A 27,802-nucleotide genomic window follows, 5' to 3' on the forward strand; every position below is an offset into this window, starting at 1 on the left:
TGGTTTCAGCACCTGGATTCTACATTGAGGAAACTGTGTGAAGGGCTGATGTTTAAATTCTGTATCTTTTATCTCTGAGAAATTTAAATTTATCCAAGAACAAACTAAGAAAATAATTTAAAATTGATGTATTGATGCTTCAACACATTTGAGGGATGCTGATTCGTAATATCATATGTAAATCCATACTCTTGAGAAAGCCAAATGACTGACTAGAAACAAATATTGTTGCAACCTTATAATTTCTGCTTTAATGGCAATCAAGTTTAAAAAATGTACAGTTCAACTTATCCATACTATTCCTTTATAAAAGGCAGATTTCAGGTAAGCTTCTAAATGCATGCATAATGTAGAGGCTAATATTTTCTGGCAGTCCTTGGTTCCTGAAGGTTGAACTTCATCAGACGTGTTTTAAACTTTTGTCAAAATAGTCATGAAGGATATGTTATTTCTGCATAATGAGGTAATATCTCAGGGGTGGGCACTCATCATCACAGAACAGTGTGAATCCACCTGTCTAAACTTGCATGAGGATGTGTGCATTGTAAAATGCCACAAAGAGTTTTGGGTCAGTGAATATTTTGCTGAAGGAGTGACACGTTTAACTGAGCACTTTTCTGTAATAAATACCAAAGTAGGTTTTCGTAGCTGTAAACTGCAGGCACAGAAAACTACAGGCTCGTCTGTCATGGAGCTAAAAGTTTTACCTGGAAAACAGAACCCACCTCTTTGCTAATGTTGCATTTTCAGTAACACAATTGAGAATACTGCATTGTTAGGAACAGAGTCTCAATTCTATGGCCTTTCAACAGTTGCTGGAGATCATTTCTGTTTGCAAAGCCAGCAGTTCCTAAACTCCTGTTTTCGTTTGTTTGCTTGTAAAACAGGACAGATAGAGAGATGTAAGTGCTAGGTGCCAAGGATGGCTTTGGCAAACCAGTAAGGCGCGCCGGGTCCCAAAGTTATCCTAATACTGGCAAAGGCAGAAAACCACAGGATATTTACAACACATAGTATATTCCCCTCCTGAGGTGGCCCTTCCGTGAGTTTCATATTCTGTAACAGCAGCTATATACACATTGTGCACAGGATTACATGGAGGCAGCAGTCTTGCATGAAGGATGTGGACAATCTCAAGGTTCTGCTTTTTGCTAGTCGGACAGGATATGAACAAAGGACACCGGAAAGACCCCCTTCCTTTCAGGCTGTCCTTCAATGTGCCCAATCTGTGGAGAGAAAAGAGAGTGGTCAGGCTGGAGACAGTTGCCCTGTGACATGCCCAGTGGGTCAAAGCCCGGCCTGGAGTCTGCCCACAGACCTGAGATGGAATCCCAGGCTTCCCCTTCTCCACCCCCTTTGGTGAACTGATAAAGATCATAAACCACATAATAAAATACAATCACCAAATAGCAAATAACAGAAGTTACTAAGAGATATACTCAGCACTTCCACAAGGGTCTCATTGCACCCACACAGCAGCCCCATGAGAAGGATACTTCTTACGATCCCCATTTGACAGATGAAGGGACAGTGGCCCAGAGGGGTGGAATAACCTGCCCAAGGTCTCACACAGGCTTGAGACTCCAGAGTCCATGCTCTGAACCAGGGTGTTTGTCTGCATGTCTGCATTCCAGCTGGGTGACCCCAGACAAACCTTGCTAAGCTTCTTATCTGTAAAATGGGCTAAAAAAATCCCTTCTCAGGCTTGTGTGATACATTAGAAAAGAAGAAAAAAATATATGGAAAGGGCCACTATGTACGAATCATTTGTTTTCTGGTTACTATGGGGGAAAGGATATTGGCAAAGTTTGAGATTGATGGTAGCCTATGGCAATTTTGTCAGCTGCACATGCCTGTAAGCCATGGTTACCTGCAAAAATTTCCTCATTACATCAACTAGATCGGTATTAACTGCATTTAAGAGAATCATATCATGAGCCTTCGATAGGAAAGAATAACAAGACTATGGACGTGATTCAAATGCCAAATATACAGAGAAGAGTGGTTTTAAGAGAAAGAATCAGACAGGCCAGCTCTCATTCTTCCTCTAGATACCCATGGTATAGAGGGTGGCTGGAGCAAGAGCTGGGTGTCTAGCCAGGGCTGGTTCCTTTATTTACCAGGTTTGTGACCTTGGGTGGCCATCCATGCTACTATGCACTGGTTTTCTTATCTGGAAAGTGTAGTTAATGGTTAGACCTGGCCTACACCTCATGAGGACTTAGTTGACACCACGCACATGAGAGGCTTTGTGAATTATACATCGCTGTTGGGATGTGTGGCAATATCTTTATGCTTGGCTTAGCATGTTCTGATGGCCACAGATTTCCCCCTAGGAATGATGCTAGAGACACCAATGAAAATCTTCCACCTTACAGGAGTCTCTGCTGTAGCCACCAGTTTCTTAACAAAGAACATAATCACTGCTTGACTGAAATGATATATATATATATATTTTTAAAGATGACCAGTAAGGGGATCTTAACCCTTGACTTGGTGTTGTCAGCACCACGCTAGGCCAGTGAGCGAACCGGCCATCCCTATACAGGATCCGAACCCGGGGCCTTGGTGTTATCAGCACCGCACTCTCCCGAGTGAGCCACAGGCCAGCCCTTGACTGAAATGATATTAACAGATCACAAAATGAGTTCTTTGACATCCTTGTGAGGTTTTTCACAGGAAACTGAGGTTTACAGAAGGGACATGCTTTTATCCAAGGCCACAGAGGTAGTAACTGACTCAGCTGGGGACTTCAGAGTCCATACCCTTGCTACTATACTGAGCTGGCTCCCTAACAGGCTTCATGTTCAGAGCAGGCCCAACTGTGCTAACAGAGAGGCTGGAAGCATCACTCGGGCATCCCCCAGCTCATCCCTCCCTGAAAGAGAACAAAGAGGCCCCCCTCACTTCAGCGCAGGGTTTCTAATCTCAGCACTACTGACACACTTTGTTGTGGGGCTCCCCTGAGCACTGTAGGATGTTTAGAGGTACCCCCTGGCTTCTACCTACTACATGCCTTCCGAGGGCATGTAGCACCCACCCTTCCGAGGTCCCAACAATCAAAATGTCTCCAGATTTTGCCAAATGTCCCTGGAGGGCAAAATTGCCTCCAGTTGAGAACGATTGCTCAGTCTAAGCAAAACCCCTACAGCTGTGGTCACGGATCTGCAGTCGCTATCTAGGCCTGAAGGAAGGAAAGCCAAACATGAGTGTGCACGTGTGCATGTGCACACTAGTGAATGAGGGAGCGTGTGTTTCTGGGCAGTAGGAGGTTCTGCTGGCCCAACGGCAAGTCCCTTTCCTGGCAGGCAGAACTGAGTCTCTCTTAGCAGGAGGGAGCTCAAGCTGCCTAGGTAGCGGAATTTCCATGGTGGTGCTGGAAATAATCCGCGAGGAGTGTAACAGGTTACGGTCTACTGCTCCTCGGCCTCCAGTTCCCGTGGGGAGACTTACTCCTTTGACAGCCTGAGCAGCCGCAGATGTGTGGACTGCCCTTGCAGGTCACTTACAACCTGAGTATCTACAAAGGCCTCTGATCTCCACAGCCACCACGGGGAGGACAGTGATGCCTTTCCTTCCTGACACGTGGGCAGCATGTTATACTGTAAATGGAGTTTTCATAGATATTCTCATTGAATCTTCTAAAATCACGTGAGGAAAATATGGCCCCACTTTATAAAGAGAACTGCAGAACAGATTAAGGATTGAGCCTAAGGACCAAGCACTGGTAAGCAGCTGAGCCTGAGCTCGGGCCTTCTGACTTCTGGCTGGGGACAGTGTGGAATGGGGAGCAAAGCACACAGCCTGTGGGGTCTTGACTCTGCCTGCTTACTAGCTGTGCAGCCACCGGTAACATGCTCAACTTTCTTGAGCTTTAGCTTTGCACCGATACCATGGGTAAAGCACATACAAATGTTAATTCTCTTGACCCATTTTCAAAGCACCACAGCTGTTTTTCTATCATGTAATAGTGACAGAAAAGATACCAAATGTGAATGGCTGTGGTACAAGTGATGCAGCTGGCATGAGGACCCCTGAGTTCGAGGGGTGTGATCTCACTGCACTGTCTGCAGGATCCACTGTGGGAGTCTGCCCAGGGCACGGTGAATGAAGGAATGGATGACATGGACAGATGTCCGTACATACCCACCACTCCTGGTCCTCTTCCCCTGTGACAATAATCACTTCTCCCTCGTAGAACGTGAGCTCGTCGTCGTTGTCTGCCTGGCAGTCATAAATAGTCTTCACTCGCCTCACTTTATTTTTCCCCTTAAATGAAGAAATTGGATTTTAGCTGAAAGAAGGGAAAAAAAGAGTACAGCATCCTTTACAAGATGGGTGACCTTGGGCAAGTGACTTAACATCGCTGAGCCTGGATTTCCTGAACCTTGAGATGAGGGGAGAATTTCTTCCAGGTGCCCAGTGTCCTGTGTACTCTCAGGAACAACAGACCCTTCCTCTTCCCCCAGCAGGAGGGAAGCCTCCTGCATTAGTGATCAGGCGTCACTGAGTTATTTTCTCCAGAAGAAAACAATACTAGTAGGGATCAAAATTTGGCTTCACAAAAAACGCAAAGCACTCTGTCCTGCCTCACCCACACCATTAGCTTGCAGAAATGACAGCAGAGTCTAAAAATGTTTTTAGGAAACATGATGTGAAGCAAAATGTGCAGCTTCTGCATACTGAATGTGCAGCATAAACAAATTTCTCAGTCCCCTCATGCAAAATACCAAGTCAGTACATGTTGGTTAAACACAGCAGGATCAGCCCGGGGTTGGCAGGATTCTATGCAGGTCCCAAAACAGTTTTAATTTTTTTTTTAAAAACCAGTTTTGACTTGGGCATTTATTTGTTGGGCATCCAGTTCTTTGCAAACAGGAAGACGGTAATAGAAACAACACCTTCTAAAGAACATTTTGGCACCCACCTAAACAATCAACAATAAAAAAAGCAAGCTGTCTCTTTAAAAGTTTTGGGTCAAGTGCTTTCCCTCTTTGTCCCCTGGTGTCTCCTTTAGTCATACTGAGGATCCCAGCTCCTCTCTGAGCTCCCTTGCAGGCTTGTGCTGGTGGGGTCTGAGAAGCCTGGCAGAACTATGGTGGTGGGAGATTTTCATCTCAGTTCCGACTCTCTGAGCAACTGAGAAGGCCCATAATGTGTTAATTTATAATGGAGAAGATTAAATGAGATAATAAAGCAATTACAAAGCATGTAGCATCAACTGGAATTTAGCATATGTCATGAAACTGGTGAGGCTGGTGGTGCCTGGAAGTTTTGGGAGATTTCCCTTGCAAATAGCAAAAGCATCCGCCATACTAAACATGGTGGCCTCAAATCCACGGGAAGGAGGGTTTTATTTTTCTTACCTTTGCTTTAGTATTGATGTGACACACTTTTACTAACATTATTTTTATAATATATTTAATGTTATTTTTATAATAAAATATGAGTGAGAGTAGAGCTATCATATACAATGGGAGAATTCTGGTTTCTCCCATTAACTGTGCTCCACCTGGGGTGCTAGTGCCCCTGTGGGGGTACAGCCATGTGCAGGCAGGATAAACAGTATGTTACATCTTCCTGGAGCATCACATTTCCACAAAGATTTTGGGGAAAAATCATTTTTATATTTAAATAAAATTGAAATATAGAGTAGAAAGTATGTCATGAAAATGATGGAATGTGAGACTTCTACAAAATTCTGTTTGTGGAAGTCTGTTTGGGCTTTGTCTCCAATCCCTTCAGGAAGATGCAGTGAGAAGCACCGATTAGAAGATACTCAGAACCCAAAGAGAAAAACTGCTCTCTTGTGACACTAGAGCAAAGGGAAAATTTCAACCTCAAGATTCCTAAATAAGAGTGACCACTTGCTGAGTGATTTACGTGCCAGTGAAGTGCTGCTCATCTGTTATTGTATTTAATCACCCATGAGCTCAGTTATTACATTAGCTTCTTTTTGTATATGACAAAAGTGAGGTTCAGAGAAGGTAAGTAACTTGTCCTGTAGTTATATTAGCACTGAAGCCAGGTCCTGAGGCCTGTCTTTTGGAGTCCAAAGCCTATGTTCATATAACCACTAGGTTCCACCCCACCACAATGCTTGAACCGGAGCACAGAGGTACAGCCAGTTAGGTGAGCAAGCTCCTGCTTTTTCTTGTATAAGTTGGAGCACATACCCTCCTGCCAACTCGCAAAGTGGAGCAGAGGGTTTACAAGAGGCTTGAACACTGGTGCCCACCCACCGTATTAATTTTTCTGGGCAGTGGTATGGGCGTCTCTGGCAGAGTGGGTGTGAGGTCATTGGAGTCTTCAGATGCTTGCTTTTGGATGGCATCTCTGGACTGCACATTTGGGGAGAGATCCACTGGGTGTGACTTCTGCGTAACCTCGGAGGGTTGCTGAGCCTTGGGTGAGACATCTCCAGTCTGGGATTTTGCCAGCAGGTCTCCCAGCTGTGGTTTGGGGGGCAGGTCCTTCATCTGTGGTTTGGGAGGTAAGTCTGAGAGCTGGGGTTTGGGTGGCAGGTCACCCAGCTGTGGCTTGGGGGGCAGTTCTCCTGGCTTAGGTGGCAAATCTCCAATTTGGGGCTTGGGGGCCAGTTCTGTGGGCTTTGGGGGCAGGTCTCCAGGAGGTGGTTTTTCTGACAATTGTGACGATTTCTGAAAGATTTCGGGTGGGATGTTGGCTTTGTCTAGGGAGAGATGATGGCTGGTTTCTGTTTTTCTTAGAGCCACTGTGGGAAACAATCACAAAGAGGAAGGTCATGGAACAGAACACGAGGTGTGAAGGGCTGCTTTCCTCCTGTCACAGTCATCAGAAAGAGGCACAATCACCAAGAAGAGAACTGATCTAAAGTGAGCACTTGGATTGGATGAACTCGGGGGCCAGGCTCAGGCCTACACTGTTTTTAAAAAGATGGAAGTTGGAAGGCTAGAAGTCATCTACATTACAATTCATGATTTTATGCCTCAATTATGTAAGAACAGACTATCCATAGTATTACAGAATTGAAAGAAAACAAACATAATACAAATAGATTATAGCAAATACAAAGTTAAAGAGAAAACGTTTCCATAGGCCTTCTACCTAAATGTAGCAAGTTTTGATATTTTGATATATTTCCTTCTTGACTTTTCTATAGATATAACTTTTATCTAATGTTTTAGCAAGAGTTATTAAAAATTCCTTATTAATAGTTTGAATGGTATAGTCTATTTCATTCTACAGCTGTATAATAATTCATTATTTCTCTATTGGATGATTCAGGCAGCATATAAGAAACAAAAGGTTTCCCCTTGCACCTTCCTCCCCCAGGTGATACACATAAATGTGCTTATGAATGTATTCCCCCCCCCACCCCCCTTTTCTGGTGGCTGGGTGGAACAGAGAACTGAACACTTGACCTTGGCCACATTTTAACCAACTGAGCTAACCGTCCAGCCCTGAATACATCTTTTAAAAACCGTAATGGTATTATAATACATACCTTGTCTGAAACTTTGTTTTTTCCCCACTGAATATGTTTGGGAGAGTTTCTAAGTCAGTCCCTCCTTGTTCTCTTTTATGACTGCACAGTACTCCACAGCTCACGGAGTGCTGCAACACACTGTACCATTCCCACAGCTCTTTGCACAGCTCTACGCGGTAGCACTTAGAACACCAAGGACAAGTCTCCATCTCTAGCTCTACCACTTATTAGCTGTGTGACCCTGGGCAAATTATACAACCTCTCTGTGCCTTGACTTCCTCACCTCTAAAACATTTTAGAAAAAACATTTTTGTAACTCTGGCTCTTGGTAGCGGGCCAACTACATACAGTATGTGCTCAGCAAGGGAACAGCTGACTAAGGCACACTGAGTGAATCAATCTAAGGATTTTATCCTAAAAATACAATATATTCAGAAGGACATTTTTTTAAAAAGAAGAAAAAAAAGAAACTTCAGTGTTGTAAATTGTCACAAGCTGTACTGGGGTCGTTTCTGCTCAGGGCCTTGTCCAGCCACATCCCTTTCTAAAGAAACCAAATTCAAGAGCACCCTGCTTATGGGCTGGCCCTTGAGCTTCAGCCAATGTGGCTTGACTCAAAAAGTTAAATGAGACCAATCAGGTTCCTCTTTGGAAGTCTGAAAATGAGTCAACGACATCCAAGGCAGGCGGAGGGGAAAGACCGAGGGACTGGAAATGCTTTGCTGTGAGCTACGATTATGGGGGAAAGTAACTGTGAGTGCTAGGTGTGCACAAGCCCCTTCACCTGCAACTCCAATTCTAGGAATTTATCGTTAAAACATGATCAAAGTCATGCACCGAGACATCTGTGCTAGAGTGGTCAGCACAGCACTCTTTATAGTGAAAGAGCTGCAAACCTTCTGAATGTCAAATGGTAGGGAATTGCTGAGAAAATGAAATAGTATGTGGCCAATAAAAATTATACTTCCACATAATTAATGTCATGGAAACTGTTTTTGATTATGTGAAAAAAAATTAGCTTAAACAGAAACTTGGGGAAAAAACCCAAAAACAAAGCACAAAAGAAAAAAGACAAAGGATGTACACCAAATCAGTTATCTTGGTGGCAAGACTTCAGGTGGTTTGTGCTTTCTTTTTATCCGGGCAGACAAGCAAGCTTTCCCCCAAATTTGGACTACAAAGAGTACACTGTCATAGTGAGGCACATTAAAAACAGAAGAGGAATAAAAATCGCAGCCCACTCACTTCAGCAATAAAAAAAATTATTCAGTACTGGGAGGGGTATAGAGCAACTGCTTCATGCAGGCGGAACTGATGGGGAAATGCACAGACAGGGCCCAAAGCTACACGGCACACAGTAGATCCTACTAAGACATTCTACCCTCTGTTGTAACAGTTTCACTCCTGAGAACTGATTCCAAGAACGTAATTGAGGAGGATGAGGTAGAGCAGGGAAAGCCTGTGTGAGGATGTTCACTACAAACCACCCGTGTAAATCTGCAATCGAAGGGGCTCTGGGTAGATGAGGGCACTCCACTAACAGACCGTGAGTGCCTCACGCTGTTCACGAACACTTCATGAACACACAAAAAACACACATGTTGGAATGCTCAGTGGGAAAAAACAGGATGCAAAACTGTACTTGGTTATGATGACAACTAGAGGACAATGTACGCTCTTGGTCAGGATCAGGGAGTTGTATTACAGTGTAATGAGTAACTTCGTTTTTCTTAAAATATCTTTTAATGTTTCTGTAACACTGCTTTCTCCCGAAAAATGCATTTAAAAAATGGCTCTACTGTAGCAGTCTGTCTCTAGCTGAGAAGGCTTTAAATTAACCGTTTTAAAAGGCACCCAGAGGATTTGAAAAATGGGTGAACTACGGGATGGGAAAGGCCAGGACACAGTAGCCATGAAAGTGTCAGCCAGTGACGGATGCCAGCAGGGAGGGCTGCAGCCCTGCCCCTCTTCAACCTTACAGGTGCCCTCTGCCTCCAGAGCAGGAGAATAAGAAATACCCTTGCAGACACCCCAGAAAAGAAGGCCCCAGCAGCTGACGACAGTCATTCACTGCCACAGTTTTGGCGTTAGGTGAGCAAGCAGCTCCCCGGGTTCTCAGACTCACAGCTCCAGGCTGGGCGACAGCCTCTCCCCAGGCACCACCCCTCCTCCTTCCCCTGTGACTGATGTGGACCCCACTAGAGTGAGTGCTGGAGGGCTGAGCTTTCCACTGCTCTACCCCATCACCTGGCACACCACCTCCACAGAGCAGCTGCTCAGTCAACACTGCGGAATGAATGAACGCAGAAAGAAGTCACTGGTCAGCTTGGGGGTAAAGACCTAGACAGACATCCAGCATTGCTGCTCTACTGCTCAATAACTCTGTGACCCAGGGCAAGTTTCTTAACCCACTTAGCCTCAGTTTTCTCATGTAAAATATATGGACAATATTGTTTATGTCATGGGGGAGGGCAGTTGTGATTATATCAGATGAAAAAATGCAAGTGCCTGACTCATAGCAGGTGCTTAAAAGATGCTAGTGTCCCTGCTAGCTGTGTGCAAGAAAAAGGGAGTGGGGACAGGTGGACTGTCTAGCCATTAGAAGCTTTTCTAATCACAGATCAGGGATTCTGTTCCATCACTCTCATCATGAAACACAATGCAGCGCAATGCTATCCCAGCTTCAGGCACCTGCCACGCCTAGCTTTGGTGTGACTGCTGGCGCCAGTCTGAGACCCTGAGAGAAGGAAGTGAGGCTGGCTGGGGCCTCAATGCCCACCAGCCCAGGAGACTCAACGTCGGGCAGGTGAGAGATGGGACCATAGGGCAGAGAGAGGAAGGAAGCCAGCTTTCCTGAAACCTGCTTCATTCCATTGCTAGTCCTCCTAATAGCCTTGCCACGTACATATCATCATTGTCCCCACTTTCCCAGTGAACTGAGGGAGGCTGGGGAGCCTGCCCAAATCACAAAGTGAGTAAGGGATGGCCGACTTCTGGCGCAAGAACACCTCAGCCCAACAGGAAAACGGTGACCACTGCACCACTATTTGTTGGGCATATGCTGTGTCTGGCACTGTTCCAGGTACTTGGTACAGAGCAGTGGACAGAAGTGACAAGGTTCTTGCCCTCTGGGAGCTCCCATTCAGGCAAGAGAGTGACAAGTAAACACAGAGTATGTCAGAGGGTGAGGGTTGGTAAAGCAGGGGAGGGCAGGAGTTCTGGGCTGTGTGCAGAAAGGGCGAGTGGATCACCAAACAAGTGGGCAAGGAAGGTCTCTCTAACACGGTGAGATGTAAACAAAAACATGCAGGAGGCAAGGATACCAGCAATGCTGGTATTTGGTAAGAGGGAGAAATGGTTCAGGCAGAAGGAACAGAAATGCAAAGGCCCTGAGACAAGAGCATGTTTGGGATGTTTAAAGAGAAGCAGGAGGCCAGTGTGGCTAGGGTGAAATAACCAAGGAGGCAAGCTGCATAGCAGAGGTCACAGAAGTGGCAGGGTTCAGGGCACGTTAAGGCCGTGAGGCCACTGTTTAAGGACTTCGCTTTCATTCTGGGCAAGACAAGAAACCACTAAATGGTTTGGGACAGAGGAGGGATGTGATTGAACATGGATCACTCTGGCTGTTCTGCTGAAAACAGACAAGAGGCAGACCAGGTAGGAGGGCTCTAATAGTCCCAATAAGCGATGACAATCACCTGGACCTAGGTTACAGTGGCAAACACAGAGAGAAGTGACTGGATTTGAAATACATGCAGAAGGGAGAGCCAACAGTATTTGTGGAAACACTGGATGTGGGGTATGTGAAAAAGGGAGGAGTTAAGCATCTCTCAGGTTTGAAGGCCCAAACATCTGGAAGGATGATGCTGCCTTTAACAGATGCGGAACACTGTGGGAAGAACAAGTTTGGAGGGGAATCAGGAGTCTGTACTTGAATTTTAAGTTGAGAAGCCTCTGAGACATCTGAGTGGTGAGGTTAAACAGGCTGTTGTCTGTGAGTTCAGATTATGTTGGGATACTTGGGCTGGAGATGTAAACATGGAGCTTTCCAAATGGGTTTAAAGCTATGGGACTATTTGGATCACTTGGGAGGTGAAGGCAGATGCAGAACAGAAGAGATCCCTGACTTCAACCTGTGTACCCAGCACTTAGAGGTGGAGGAGATGAGGAGGGAGCAGCAGAGGAGGTTGAGAAGGAACTGTCAGAGCAGTAGAAATGAACGGGGTGTTGTCCAGAAGCCAAGTGCAAAGTGTTTCAGGGAGGAAAGATCAATCAACGTGCCCAAAGCTGCCAAGCGCCAAGAAGGACAAGGCTGAGACCACTGTCCAGTCACCTTGTGAGGGATCTGAAGAGAGGATAGTGAATGGATCTTGGCTTTGAGCATCAGCAGCTGCAAACTCCACATGAAGAGAGACAAACAGATGGTATATACCTTGTGATAGCACATACCACTACCTATGAGGTAGTTTTGTGAAGCCTGGACCTGTACCCCATCTAGCCTCTGGGTCCAACTTACAAGTGACAGATACAGAGGACAGAGGGATATGTTAAATAAACAAACACATGGGATGCAATCAGCAAAATCCAGACTGGAAATAACTATAGGACATACAACCTGGTTTTTTCAGCAAATAAACCACCAGAAAAAGAGAGAGATGTAGGGAAAACTTTAGTCTAAGACACTCTGGAGACAATCACCTGTAATGTACAGATCTTACTTTGATCCTTTCTCATATAAATTGTTAAAAAAAAAAAAAAGACATTTATGACACATTTGGAAATGTGAACACTAGGTATCTGAAGATATTAAGAAATACTTGATTTTTTAGATGTGATTAATTTTTTAGCTGTGGTAATTGGATTGCATGTGTATGAAATGACATGACATCTGGGATATGCTACCGGACCATTACTGGGGGTGGGTGGGTAGGGAAACAGATGAAATTAGAGCTAGTATAAACTGCTAATTGTTGGACATGGGTGATGAGCATCTGGGTGGAATGGAGGAGGCTACATTATACCGTTCTGTTTTATTGTATTTTTGTTTTTATTTATTTTGTAAAAACACACACAAAAAGCAAAAGAATGGGAGTACAAGAGTGGGGTAGTGGTTGGAGGGACACAGATCAAGAGGGAGCTGTGACAGTGTGCCTGTATTCTGATGGGATGGATCAGAAAACAGAGATGCAAAAGAAGGAGGGGCTGGTTGGTCAGCTCACCTGGTTAGAGTACAGTGTTTTAACACAAAGGTCAAGGGTTTGGATCGCTATGCCTGCCAGCCATCAAAAAAAAAAAAAAAAAAAAAAAAAAAAAATTAAAAAGAGGGAGGGACGAGCACTGGGGTGCTGTCCCTGAGGGGGTCAAAAAGGACAGAGTCTCCCTTAGGACCACAGGCTGCCAAGTGCAGGCAGGTGGGGCATGTGGTGGGGTAGGGGTGGGCTTATGTGCTGACTCAGAAAATAAAAGCAAAGTCCTCCTGAGACCAAAAGAGACGGAGTGCAAGAGTGGGCCGTGAGGGTAGTGAGTGCCTGGATTGCTGGGCAGCACCAGATGACCCCATGAGGTCAGTGGTCACAAGTGGAGCAAGACCACCATCCTGTCTGTACACTGCTCCCTGCCACAGCAAGCTGTCAGAGCCAGGCACAGGAGCCAGTCAGGTGAGCAGAACATGGCACCGGAGGGTGGGAAGAAGAGGGAGAATGTTAGGGAAGGATTTTGGTGCTGGGAGGGAGAGCACGAAGGGGAGGAGGACAGTGCAAAGGTGGCAGCAGCATGCTAGTTCCAAGTCGGGGACTAAGACGCGTTGGAGTCTGGGTGCTGCAGGAAGTAGCTGGAGTGGCAAGTGGCAGGGAGTCAGTAGTAACATGGGAGCTACATAGGGCAGAATCTGGGGCAGACTGTAGTTAGGAGGACATGCCTGGGAAACTTGTCTCCAACTCCTCCGAGATCAGGAGAGCCCTTTTGGCAGAGTTTAACAATAAAAAACAATAACAAAAAGTAACCCTAGATGAAGAATCAGTGCCCAGGGGAAGCCTTCCTTTTTGTTTTATGGAGAACAAATCAGCAGCCATTTGGGACTCTCATCTCACAACAGATGAGCCTGGCCCAACCAGTCAATGCTCTACCAAACATGTCACTTTACCAAACATGACTCGGAGAGTGGTGAATTTCAGCTTCCCAACACTAACCCTAGCTTGACTTTTACTCAAACTAGGCAACAGAGCACTGAACTGGGGTCAAAAGCCTCGCTGCCCATACTGAAAATCCATGGAGCAGCTCCCCGAGCTCGTCTGAGCCTCTGTATCTAAAGTGGGCCCTGCCAGCCTTGCAGTCTTAAGTGAGGATCGAATGCAGCAGACAGTTCTGAAGACGTTTTGCAACTCTAACGGTTAGGCATTGCAATAAAACAAAGGCAGCGCTACCATTTGTGTTGTAGTTTTTGGTTTTAAAAATGAAAATCTTCATCAGGATTTAAAGAAGATTTGGTCAAAGAGCTGAGTGTCTTTGCTTGCTCTAACGGTTAGGCATTGCAATAAAACAAAGGCAGCGCTACCATTTGTGTTGTAGTTTTTGGTTTTACAAATGAAAATCTTCATCAGGATTTAAAGAAGATTTGGTCAAAGAGCTGAGTGTCTTTGCTTGGCAAAGCAGCAGCATTTACAGATACTTTCTTGTACTTTGCAGAGCTGGGTATCTTTACTCTGCACAACAGATGCTATCTTGGAAGGATTCCTTTGCCACCCACTTGCTAGGAGTTTTCTAAAGCGTGACTTCTTTTCTTCCTTACAAAATCTTACAAAGTATGTATTATATTTCCCATTTTACAGATGAGGAATCTGAGGCTTAGTGAAGCTACTAAGTCACTTGCCCAAGGCCACACAGCAAGTAAGCTGTATGGATATCTCTGATTATGTTTACAAGAGAAGAAAGAATAGCACCTGGGGATTACAATAATGTGTCTTCTAAAAAGTATTATGTTTTTTAGGAATAGTATGGTATTTTGCTAATCACAGAATTTGAGTTTATAAATACGTTTCTTTGTTTAACAAATATTTGTTGGGCATCTACCTACATGCCAGGTGCTGCTCTATGCATTTGGGGTAGATCAATGAACAAAACAAAGACCCCTGTCCCCTTGGAGGGTGAGTGAATATGAAAAAGATAAATCTTACCTTTCTGAGGTAGTTTAGGAAGAACTCTTGGGCCAAGGGCAGTCTTTGCAGAACTGGTGCTAATTGATAAATAAGAATCATTGAGGATATAAAAATGCTATAATAGCAATAGTGATAAATTATTCAAGGAAACCAATAGCATTTACAGAATTATCTAAAGAATCCTCTCAAAATTTCTTTAACAAAAGATTATAGTCTATTTTTCATATTTCAGATTGCCTGGCTGGGGAGGCATAGGGAAAGGGTTAAAAACAAACAAACAAACAAAAAAACCCTCTTAACGATAAAGCCTAACTCCTTCCCTGTTTCAAAACTTTTTCCAGAGATAATAGTGTTCATAAAAGTACTTGGCACACCATTAAGTCAGGATCCCAATGTAGCTGCACACAAGTAACTCATCTCACGTGATCCCACAAAGCAGCTCTTCTCACCCCCACTTTCAGATAAGGAAACTGAAGTGAGCGGAGTGTCAGTGGCTAGCAAAAGGTCCCAAGGCTGTTCAGTGGTGAAGTGGAAATTTAGCCCTAGCTGTGCTCACCTCCCGAACCCTCATTTCTTCCACTGCACCAAAGCAAATGGCATGGGTTCTCAGGCCTTCAGGTTTTCCCCAGTCTTGTCCTCCTTTTGGAGAACATGTAAATGAGTAAGGGAAAAAATGCAGCTCCATGTTGTCTGAATCATCAAATGTGACCCCTCCCCATCAAATGCCAGTGCTGAAGGTGGCATCTACTAATTGGAAGCCCTATTTCCCTCTAACAAGAGATTAGAATAATTCTCAGAGTACGCCAAGAGCACTGCACACCTGAAAAGCAACAATAGCCAAGGGCCTGAGCCATATGTGCCCAAAGCCTCTTTTATTATCTTGTTTCTCCTTTTCTGTACTCTGATGTCCTAAGAGCTGGCTTCTTTTTCTTCTAACTGCATTTAAAAGAAAAGGAAAAGCCAAACCAACCAGCCAACCAACCAACCAAAAAAGAGTCAAAGACAGAGGATGAGATGCATGTGTTCCCTTCTGCTATCCTGGCTCTCAAGCACTCTTGGTGTTAACTGCTCTTTCCTCAGCTCACTTGAAATCCTCCTACCTCTGGGTACCTGGAGGATAACACTGTTGAAATAAAACCACTACTGAAAAGGGAACATTTAATGTGAGAGGGCTTTGCCTCTAATATTTATGGAATGTGTTGTTCTTGTATCCTGCCTCAGTATGTCAGGGAAGCACAGCTTCAAATTACGGGTGTGAGCACAATAGTCATTCCTGGCCATATGACCAAGGCCAAGGCCTGGAGGTTCAGAAATTCCTTACACAGAAGCCCCTGCATCCACGCTGTGTATGCTTGGACCTGGGCTTCTTCCTATGGGAAGTGAACACAAGGCTGCTCCTGCTGGTGGTGCTGAGTGCATGTGTGTGTGTGTGTGTGTGTGTGTGTGTGGTGGTGCTAAAAAACTCAATGAATTGCCAAATGGCTCTAGTTTACTATCAGCTTGATTCTATTTAAAAACACTTCGTGACCACTTTCTGGGTGTCAGACACTTTTCCCACTCTGGAAGAAGACCACCAGAACTTTAGTTTTACAGGATCCAATAAAGCAGGGATGAAGGACTGAGTGAGGTATGAAAGGCAGGACATGAGGGTAAAGGAAGGGGCATGGAATGTGGAGTGCAGAGAACTGTGGGTCGGAGGGCCAGCTCTGACATCTGTGCTCCCCACCTAACCCCTCTCAGCCTCGGCTTCCTCATCTGTAAGACTGATGACAATAGTAATTGGGCCTATCTCATAAGGGTATAAAGATTAAATAAGAGATTGGTACTAAAAGAAATGGGGTTTTATTTTTTCATCTTTGATAAACTCTGGAAAGCAACTCCTGCACACCAACTGACTCTTTCTCCCTGAGGTTTTGGGTCTGGAAGTGGCTCTCTGTGTCCTTACCTTGGATCACACATCTAGAGAATACCCTTTGGAGGTGTTGGATAAACACTACTCATAGAAGATCTCCCTAAGTATCCGGCTTACGAAAGGAGGGAAGAAAGAAAAACTGCTTTCAGCCCAGCCTAAAAAAATCTTACAAATGAGGAACTTGGAAAGAATCATGTTTTTATGTTTGAAAATTTCTGGGTAATCAGATTTCCCTGAGGAGTATCTTTCATTCCCATGTTAAGGAAAGGAATCAAGAGGGAAAGTAACAAAACAAAATTACTTAATTAAAACATCAAAAATAAAAATAAAAACTCATTCTGACAGGAATTTGGTTACAGACCACTATATAACTCTGTGACCATCAGGAGAGCAGTGTTGCTCCAAAACCTGGCCTGCAGACCTGTATCAGGCCAAGAGCTGCTTGCTGCAGCTCAGCAATGAGACCCATATGCAAATTTTGAGAGTTGAACATTTAGTTTCTCTTCATAACCAGCACTGGTCAGCTGACTACACTTTGAGCAACATTGGGCAAGCTGCTAAAACCATTTATATAATTCTGTTCGTTACAATTATGAGTACAATGGGAGAAAGAAAGTGCTAAGATATCTTACCTTGACTGCTGAGACAGTCCCTCAAACTTGTTTGTCGTCTTACTCGAAGATGATGGGCCCACATCATTACCTACAAGGAAAATTGAACGTGAAAAGCTGCATCTTCAGACAGGGAAATGGATTATGGCTATATACGGGTTTGGCAAACAGACAGGCATCCCTTAGGTTCCAGAAAGGCACTTAAAAAACCCAAGCCAGAACAAGATACATTTCTGGCATCAAACAAAAGACAAGTAAGCACTTTTTTGGGTTTTGACAATGTTTTTATTGCTAGAAAAGGAGTATGTCAAAGAAGTGAGGAGTCTGCTCCTGGGCAAGGCCTCTAAGATCAAAGGAACTTGGTGATGTCCCATTGGGTCAGGACCTTGTCCTTAGCTTGGGGGCAGGGAAAGAACAGTAAATTTCAAGTTCACCTAGATGTTCCATGCTAGGATTCTACCCTCTAGTAACCAGACTCAGAAGAAAGACACAACTCACCAGTTGTGAGTATGTGTGCGAACACTACTAGCAGGATGGTGAAAACTGGTCATCTGCTGGGCAAGGCCCTCAGTCACCTACTGACTCATCATTCATTCAAACATTGACATTTATTAAGGATCTACTATGTGCAAAGCATGAATATAGAGTAGGAGGCACAAAAGCAAATAAAATGTCACTGCTCTCGCAGTTTCTCCTCTGGCCTGGGAGACTTACACAAAGGAACTATTCTAACAATGGGGAATGAAACGAACGTTGGGTCAGGTTGGTTGCTGTGAAAATGAAGAGGGAATTATGTCTAAGATCTAACTGCTAAGAGGGGGCAGGGAATGTCCTCCTCAGAGGACATGGCACTTGAACAGGAGAAGAACTTTCTAGTCGGGGAGCAGCAAAACCAAAGGCATACAGGTCGAGGTAAGTGCGCTTGGTCCAGGAGAAGATCAAAAGACTGGTTAGAATAAAAGTGGGCTTTTCTGTTACCCATTCCTTAGGAGGAGGGAGGGGTGCAGGGCAGTCCTGGAGCACCAGGCTGCCGGGAGGAATCCTTGGGACCCTGAAGGGGCACAATGTCTTTGGGGCTCTAGTTCGTTCCTTGCCTGCTCTTCCAATGGCTGCTCTGGCAACTCCAAGTGTTCCTTTCCTTCAGCAGACCTCTTTCCTCCCCTGCCTAGATGCCCATAATACCACCCAGGTGGCACCGGGAAGAGGCTGGCTGAGGAGGCTCAGAAACAGAAGGGTAGATGAAGAGGACAGGGGTTGAGAGAACTGAACTACTCCTCACTGCATGATGTATCTGCTTAACAGCACCTAAAGCTGCCCACATGTTTTTACGTCTGTCTGGCCATCCTACCTCACAACAACTTGAGAAACTGGCATCATTATCCCCTTTTTAAAGAAAAGGAAATGAGGCTAAGGGAAAGAATGGCTGCAGATCCTCCAAGTGAATGATGTACCTGGGAGTCCTGACCACAAATCTATGTGCTCTTCATTACCCATATTTGTGAAGCCACAATAATAACATTAAATACAGCAACAGCCATTTATTGAGCACTTACTATGAGCAAGGTATTGTGCTAAGTACTTCACAGTAATTATACTTATGAGATAAATAATGTAATCACTCCCCATTTACTATATGAAGAAACACACAAGGAAGTAAACTGTCCAAGGTCAAGTAGCTGGTAAGGGTCAGAGCTGGGATACAAAGCCACCAACCTACCTCCAAGGTAGGTACTCTGAACTACCACACTATCACCTCCCAGTCCTCTTGAACTCACTGAATAGGGAGAGGCTGCCAGAGTGCTAAGACTGGACCTCCTGGACAGAATGTTCTCTAACTCCAGGACACTGATACAAGAAGAAACAAGCTAAACTGACAATACCAGAAGTGAAGACTTTCAAATTTAGTTTTGTTTAATTTTAATAAGATATTCCCTCCAACCATCAATATATTACCACGAGCCCATAACTTCATATTTATGGACTTCTTTTGTAACCTCTTATGAAACCCTCAGAACTGTGATTTCCTTTAAAGTGGGCATTTCTTTCTAGCACTGTGCTCAATGCTGAGTCTCTAGGGCTGGATATCAAATCTTACACTTTCAGACTTAAATGAGCCATAACAATCAAAATGTCAGAGAAAGTTCTGTTTGAGGATTAAACCATTGGATCTGTTAATTCCATTTCTAGGTAGAAAACATTCCAAACAAGGGCCGGCCCAGTGGTGCACCGCTACAGTGCGCCACTTGGGAGCGCGGTGGCGCTCCCTCCAAGGGTTCGGATCCCACATACAGACCGGTTCCTGCTCACTGGCTGAGCGACGCACCGCTACAGTGCGCCGCTTGGGAGCGCGGTGGCGCTCCCTCCAAGGGTTTGGATCCCACATACAGACCGGTTCCTGTTCACTGGCTGAGCGAGGTGTGGGAGCAACACCAAGGGTTGCGATTCCGTTGCCGGTCCCGGTCCGGTACGGGCGCGACACTGAGGGTTGCGATCCGTTGCCGGACACGAAAAAAAGACAAAAAGGAAAAAAAAAAAGAAAAAAGAAAAAAAAAGAAAACATTCCAAACAAGTGATCAATTAATCTAGTTACGCATGAGTTATGTGTGAGTGAATTTGAGACCAACAGGGCTGCCAAAGTGCCTGGTTCTGCTGTGGTCATTCCCTCTACTGTCACCAGATGTGTTATCACATCAGGGGCTGCTGCCCAAATGTCCAGAATCCTCATTTAACCTTCCTCTCTGGCTACTCAGACTGACTCTCCACTCTCTAAAGACACTGTGTGTTTCTATGCCTCTGTTAACTTTGCCCCTTCTGTTCTTTCTCCTTCAATGCCTGTCTCCTCCTACTCCTGGTGAATTCCTAAACAACCTTCAAAGAACATCTCCAAAGTTACTTTCTGAGAATTCTTCCCTAGTCGACTTAACTACCCCTTCCTTCTTGTGAAGAGTGTTTAACGATGTGGATTCTGCAGCTGGACGAGTCTGGTTTTAAATTCCATCTGTACCACTGACCAGTAGGCGTGAGTTTGAATAACACAGTTTACTCATCTAAGCCTCAATTCTCTCATCTTATTAATAAATGGGAATATCAATAGTACCCACTACACTAGATGTGTATGAGCATTAAAAGAGGTAAACTATGAAGCATGGGGCACACTGCTGGTCCACAGGAAGCATGACACAAATGATTATTATTATCCATAGCTGTTTGGTGGAATGTAACAGAAATGATGCCGATTTACGCAATGAGTGGGCACCTCAAAGACAGGGACTCTGCCTCCTTCATCTCTGTAACCCCACTTTCTATCACTACGTCTGGCACTGAGCAGTCAGTAAGTCCCTGCTGAAGATAGGACCAACAGTGCTACCATCAACTTCTCTGCCCACAGTGTGATTCCTCACACCTGGGTGGGCAGGCACCTGTGGTCTGCCTGAGAGGAATCCTGTCATTCTCAGAGCCTGGCAAAGGCTACCTGCTGTGCCTGGGAAGAAACGTGTGGCTTAGAAAAAATTCTGAAAATTAGACAGTATTGAAAAGAAGAGAAAGAGGAGCAAAAATTTGGAAGCTGCTCAATCCTTTTTTTTCCCCCTCCATGCAGTTTTGAAAAGGACCTTGGTATGTCATACAAATGTGAAAGAGAGCGAGCTGGAGACAAATGTTGAATAGGCAGTTGAGGAAACTGTGGCCAAGGCCCTTGGTCACATCCTAAGCTCAGAAGCTGCAAGCCACGGGTTTGTGGAAAGAGAAGAGGGCAATGGCTCAGCAGTGAATGGCACGGAGGCTCCAGAAAACTTCTGGAGTAGGGGACTAGTATATGGGCCTGGGAGTCAGAAATTGGTTCAAATCCCAGTTCGGAAGTTACTTGATTTGTGATTTTATGCAAGTCATTTGACTTTTCTGTCTCAATTTCTGCATCAGTAAACAAGAGAGTGACAGGCCCTATATTACAGGATGGTTGTGAGGGCTAAATACAATAATGTATGAACAAGTGCACAGTACCTGCTACATGGCGAACAATCTACATAAACGGTGGCAGCCATTATTATTTCCAGAACTGTATGTAAAATGGGGTTGGGGGTGAGGGGAGAAGTTGACATGAAAATGTACTGGGAATCCAAGAAAAAAGAAGAATAAGGAAACTCCTACACAAAGGCTCTTTTGCAAGCCAGTGCCACTTCCAACAAGTAGACGTGCATGACTCAGATCAGATATTTCAAATATTGAGCCCTTTCACCTGGTAGTCCTGGCCTTGAAATATGGGAAATGAATCAATCTGTAGTAGTTTCTCATCCATTACCTGCTCTACATTTAAAAACAAAAAAACAAAAAGCCTATACAGTTTAAAGTTCCAATGACCAAAGATAAGGAACATAAGTGATTCCCAGAGGTCACTTAGCCAGGGATTGGTAGAACATGAATCAGAACTTGGGCTTCTGGAATGTTCATTCAGTGCTCATTACGGTTTCCTTCAATGTTTACTGCAGACATTTCTCCAAATACCAAAGGACGGAGGTCCCAGAGGGAAAGTGTTCTCAGGTATTAATTACAAGAATCTCAAGTGTGAGAACAGGTTTATGGCTACTGTAACTAGATGACTATTTCTATTTTTTCCTTTGCTCTTGACTGTGAGAATCTTAGGGTCAAATCCACGGTCCACTTCCAGTCACTGTGTGTGATCTCATGTCACATTTTGTGGTTATGGCTACTGTAACTAGATGACTATTTCTATTTTTTCCTTTGCTCTTGACTGTGAGAACCTTAGGGTCAAATCCACGGTCCACTTCCAGTCACTGTGTGTGATCTCATGTCACATTTTGTGATCACACTCCTGAACTTCACCTTTGCTACATTTATTCTCCCTTTGTCCTCATTTCCTTATCATTTATCTTGTGTTAAATTTTGTGTTGGCCTGTTACAAAGTAGGTTATAAAAGAAAAAAGGGGGAGCTTTAATGAAATGCCACTTCAAAAATCATGAAGCCCCACAAAACCCAAATCTGCCCACAGGCCTATTTGTTTTCTGATCAAAAGCCTGCCTTAGAAGTCTCCTGAGACAGATGGCTGAGTTCATCACAGAAGCGGGACTTCAGCAGTGTGATGCCTGGGCTATTTTGGGCACTGTGGACCTTGTGGTTCTGGCAGGGAAGAAGCCTGGAGGAGCCCTCCTTGCCCGGGCAGAGCTGGAGCCGCACGCCAGGACACCATGCTGCAGGTGGACACGGAGGCACAGCCAGGCAGGCTACCTGCACTAAGGGAGCGTCTCTTTCACGCCTCAGCTTCCTGAGCACAAAAACAACTGCTGAGAGGAGGAATGGCCAATGGACTCACTCGACTGCTTTTTTCGAGCACAGAGCCTTCACGTGCAGTACACAGCAGACATGGAGAGGGCAATGAGTGCCGGATCTCAGCCACACAGGCTGCAGACAAATCCTGCCCCCCAAGATACCAGCTATGAGAATTGGGGCAAGTTACTTAATCTTTTGGAGTCTTAGTATCCTTAAAGTCAAGGGAATAGCATTTCCTGCTCTATGGAACTGTGGTTAAGAATCAGATAAATTAATGCATGCAAAATACCTAACACAGTGCTCAGCACTCTGTGAAAACACTTTTAAGTGTTAAACTTCGAAAATGTCACACATGTAGTTTTTTATCTAAAGATTCGATATAATGAAGAACTATTTTCTTTTTTCTTATTAGCCACAAACCATTATCAAGAATTTATGAAGGCACAAAATGGAGTTAGAGAGGGAGAAAGACACAGCCTCTGTAATGAAGTGTAGCCTTTGGTGAAGTAGATGCATTAAAGGTAACATCCTCTGGCCCTTGTTCTCACATGTCCCAACATCAAGTGCCTTGCTTATTTCTTCCCGCCTATTCCACTCATCTTTCAAGTCTGCACTGAAGCTCTACCTCCTTCTTAAAGGCCAGCATGGAGGACTGGGTGGACTCAAACAGCACAGAGAAAAGTGTGATCACCAGTAGAGCCAGGATCTGCAGTCATGGCTGTTCTGCAAATAACTTGAATGCTGCGGTACCCCTGGACTAGAAACAAAAATGTGGGAGAACCCATCAAGGGTACAAAGCCTTAAAACTTGACAGGTGGACATTTCCTTCTGGCTGAGGAAAGAGGCTGCTGTGCTGCACGCAGGTCACGGGGGTGATGATGATGGTGCTGGTTATATGGCTGGCTGGCATCTTTTCTGAAGACTAAAAAGAACAAGGACCAAGACAGGGTTGAGACTTCTGGGATGTTGGGATGGGGTGAATGTATTTTGCATATGGGATAAATGTTAATCTTTGGGGACCACAGGGCAAGCTCTAGTAGGTTGAAAAATGGCCACCCAAAGATATTAAGTCCTAATTCCTGGAATTTGTAAATGTGACCTTATTAGGAAAAAGGGTCTTTGCAAATATAATTGAGTTAAGGATTTTGAGATGAGATTACCATAGGAAATTCAGATGGGCCCTAATTGATATTACACATATTCTTAAAATAGAGAAGCAAGGGGAGTTTTGAGGGCATAGAGAGGAGGTGGTGGAGGCAAGATGGCCATGGAGACATAGCCTGATAGAAGTGGTGCAGTCATCATCCAAAAACCGCTTGGAGCCACCAGATGTTGAGAGAGGCAAGTGATAGATTCTTCCTCGAGATCCTCTGGAGAAAGGCACAGCCTTACAGGATTTGGGGTCTTTTTGCCTCCAGAACTCAGAGAATAAATTTTGAGAAAACAAATGTTAATTGCTTCTCAGCCTTTTAGCTAAGATCAAGTAAAGACACCAAGTGTCTGGGCCGGCCCGTGGCTCACTCGGGAGAGTGCGGTGCTGATAACACCAAGGCCTCGGGTNAGGTCCCAGAGGGAAAGTGTTCTCAGGTATTAATTACAAGAATCTCAAGTGTGAGAACAGGTTTATGGCTACTGTAACTAGATGACTATTTCTATTTTTTCCTTTGCTCTTGACTGTGAGAATCTTAGGGTCAAATCCACGGTCCACTTCCAGTCACTGTGTGTGATCTCATGTCACATTTTGTGATCACACTCCTGAACTTCACCTTTGCTACATTTATTCTCCCTTTGTCCTCATTTCCTTATCATTTATCTTGTGTTAAATTTTGTGTTGGCCTGTTACAAAGTAGGTTATAAAAGAAAAAAGGGGGAGCTTTAATGAAATGCCACTTCAAAAATCATGAAGCCCCACAAAACCCAAATCTGCCCACAGGCCTATTTGTTTTCTGATCAAAAGCCTGCCTTAGAAGTCTCCTGAGACAGATGGCTGAGTTCATCACAGAAGCGGGACTTCAGCAGTGTGATGCCTGGGCTATTTTGGGCACTGTGGACCTTGTGGTTCTGGCAGGGAAGAAGCCTGGAGGAGCCCTCCTTGCCCGGGCAGAGCTGGAGCCGCACGCCAGGACACCATGCTGCAGGTGGACACGGAGGCACAGCCAGGCAGGCTACCTGCACTAAGGGAGCGTCTCTTTCACGCCTCAGCTTCCTGAGCACAAAAACAACTGCTGAGAGGAGGAATGGCCAATGGACTCACTCGACTGCTTTTTTCGAGCACAGAGCCTTCACGTGCAGTACACAGCAGACATGGAGAGGGCAATGAGTGCCGGATCTCAGCCACACAGGCTGCAGACAAATCCTGCCCCCCAAGATACCAGCTATGAGAATTGGGGCAAGTTACTTAATCTTTTGGAGTCTTAGTATCCTTAAAGTCAAGGGAATAGCATTTCCTGCTCTATGGAACTGTGGTTAAGAATCAGATAAATTAATGCATGCAAAATACCTAACACAGTGCTCAGCACTCTGTGAAAACACTTTTAAGTGTTAAACTTCGAAAATGTCACACATGTAGTTTTTTATCTAAAGATTCGATATAATGAAGAACTATTTTCTTTTTTCTTATTAGCCACAAACCATTATCAAGAATTTATGAAGGCACAAAATGGAGTTAGAGAGGGAGAAAGACACAGCCTCTGTAATGAAGTGTAGCCTTTGGTGAAGTAGATGCATTAAAGGTAACATCCTCTGGCCCTTGTTCTCACATGTCCCAACATCAAGTGCCTTGCTTATTTCTTCCCGCCTATTCCACTCATCTTTCAAGTCTGCACTGAAGCTCTACCTCCTTCTTAAAGGCCAGCATGGAGGACTGGGTGGACTCAAACAGCACAGAGAAAAGTGTGATCACCAGTAGAGCCAGGATCTGCAGTCATGGCTGTTCTGCAAATAACTTGAATGCTGCGGTACCCCTGGACTAGAAACAAAAATGTGGGAGAACCCATCAAGGGTACAAAGCCTTAAAACTTGACAGGTGGACATTTCCTTCTGGCTGAGGAAAGAGGCTGCTGTGCTGCACGCAGGTCACGGGGGTGATGATGATGGTGCTGGTTATATGGCTGGCTGGCATCTTTTCTGAAGACTAAAAAGAACAAGGACCAAGACAGGGTTGAGACTTCTGGGATGTTGGGATGGGGTGAATGTATTTTGCATATGGGATAAATGTTAATCTTTGGGGACCACAGGGCAAGCTCTAGTAGGTTGAAAAATGGCCACCCAAAGATATTAAGTCCTAATTCCTGGAATTTGTAAATGTGACCTTATTAGGAAAAAGGGTCTTTGCAAATATAATTGAGTTAAGGATTTTGAGATGAGATTACCATAGGAAATTCAGATGGGCCCTAATTGATATTACACATATTCTTAAAATAGAGAAGCAAGGGGAGTTTTGAGGGCATAGAGAGGAGGTGGTGGAGGCAAGATGGCCATGGAGACATAGCCTGATAGAAGTGGTGCAGTCATCATCCAAAAACCGCTTGGAGCCACCAGATGTTGAGAGAGGCAAGTGATAGATTCTTCCTCGAGATCCTCTGGAGAAAGGCACAGCCTTACAGGATTTGGGGTCTTTTTGCCTCCAGAACTCAGAGAATAAATTTTGAGAAAACAAATGTTAATTGCTTCTCAGCCTTTTAGCTAAGATCAAGTAAAGACACCAAGTGTCTGGGCCGGCCCGTGGCTCACTCGGGAGAGTGCGGTGCTGATAACACCAAGGCCTCGGGTTCGGATCCCATATAGGGATGGCCGGTTCGCTCACTGGGTGAGCGTGGTGCTGACAACACCAAGTCAAGGGTTAAGATCCCCTTACCGGTCATCTTTTTTAAAAAAAAAAAAAAAAGACACCAAGTGTCTGGGCCGGCCCGTGGCTCACTCGGGAGAGTGCGGTGCTGATAACACCAAGGCCTCGGGTTCGGATCCCATATAGGGATGGCCGGTTCGCTCACTGGGTGAGCGTGGTGCTGACAACACCAAGTCAAGGGTTAAGATCCCCTTACCGGTCATCTTTTTTAAAAAAAAAAAGACACCAAGTGTCTTAGTCCATTTTGTGCTGCTACAACAGAATACCTGAGACTGGATTACTTATATAGAACAGAAATTTACTTCTGAACTCTGGAGTCTGGGAAGTCAAAATCAAGGTGCTAGCATCTGGTTTGGCCTTTTTGCTGCATACCATATGGTGAGAGGCAGAAGGGCAAGAGAGGACGAATGCCATGTTCTCATATGGCAGAAGACAGATAACCTGCTCCCGTAAGCCCTTTCTATAGCAGCATTAATTTGCATGTGAAAGTGGAGCCCTCGTGACCCAAACGCCTCCCATTAGGCCGCATCTCCCAGTGCTGCTGCATTAAAAACTAAATTTACAACACGTGAGTTTTGGGGGACACATTCATACCACAACACCAAGTTTGTGGCATGTGTTATAGCAGCCTCAGGAAATTAACTGGTTTGTAATACATGTGACAGTCTACCATCTAGCCATCTAGCAAAATGCCAGGCTGAGAATAATGGTAAAAGTAGCTAACACTTATTGAGTGCTTTCTATGTTCTGAGTACTCTGCTTTATGGTCTTTCCCACTGAACCTTCACCATAACTCCCTGTATGAGGGTACTTCAAAAAATTCGTGAGAAAATGAAAAGATAATAATCCTTCCATCAGCTTATTGAAGACCATGTGTATAATATATGTACTATTACCAGCCCCATTTTGCAGTTGGAGAAACTGAAGCAGTAAACAATTTAAAGATACTTGCCCAAAGCCACAGGGCTATCAAGTGTCAGAGACAGGAGTAGAATCCAGGCAGTATGACACTAGAGTTCACTTTAGAGCACTCTATTCTACTGAGAGAGAAACAGCACTTGCCCTCATACGGAGTTCATGCACTGGGAAAGGCAGTAAGGAAACAGCCACTTGGACACTCCCTATGCTAGAGGGGAAACAAAGATTTGGGAGTGGGGGGTAGCCTGGGGAAGACCTTTTAAGCAGGTTCCAGGAGAGCAGATCTTGAAGGATGACTAAGCAGCGAGATAAAGGAGAGAAGAATATTCTAAGTTGAGCGCATACTATGAGCAAAGACTCAGATTTTAGAGGAAAAAATGTAGTTTGGGAACCTGATGACCTTTGACATGTGCTACTGTGGGGTGGACAGGCAAGGCCTAGGGAGAGTTAAAGGTCTGGTTCTCTACCACTTCCTCCTGCCTAGAGCCTACCCCCAGGGCCCACAGAGGGAAGTTGCAGGCACCATGGAGAAATGCTGCCTAGGAGGCTGATCTCCTATGTGCCTCACTGATAGCAGTCTGTGTGGCTTCTGGAACTCAATGTCAGGA

General features: G+C 44.8%; 1 protein-coding gene across 1 annotated transcript in view; it reads right to left on the reverse strand.

The window, feature by feature from the left end:
• Positions 1–225: 225 nt before the first annotated feature.
• ASAP1 (ArfGAP with SH3 domain, ankyrin repeat and PH domain 1) overlaps positions 226–27,802 on the reverse strand; it is a 105,973-nt gene continuing 78,396 nt past the window's right edge. The window contains exons 19-23 of the mRNA XM_008587499.1: positions 17,167–17,236; positions 14,641–14,699; positions 6,243–6,733; positions 4,147–4,269; positions 226–1,226 (exon numbers count right to left, since the gene is read on the reverse strand). Of these exons, the coding sequence (XP_008585721.1) occupies positions 1,152–1,226; positions 4,147–4,269; positions 6,243–6,733; positions 14,641–14,699; positions 17,167–17,236 (818 nt within the window). The 3' untranslated portion in view covers positions 226–1,151. The remainder of the gene's footprint in view (positions 1,227–4,146; positions 4,270–6,242; positions 6,734–14,640; positions 14,700–17,166; positions 17,237–27,802) is intronic.

The sequence above is a fragment of the Galeopterus variegatus genome, unplaced genomic scaffold (assembly GCF_000696425.1).
Source record: "Galeopterus variegatus unplaced genomic scaffold, G_variegatus-3.0.2 Scaffold4406, whole genome shotgun sequence".
In the NCBI taxonomy this organism is placed as follows: domain Eukaryota; kingdom Metazoa; phylum Chordata; class Mammalia; order Dermoptera; family Cynocephalidae; genus Galeopterus; species Galeopterus variegatus.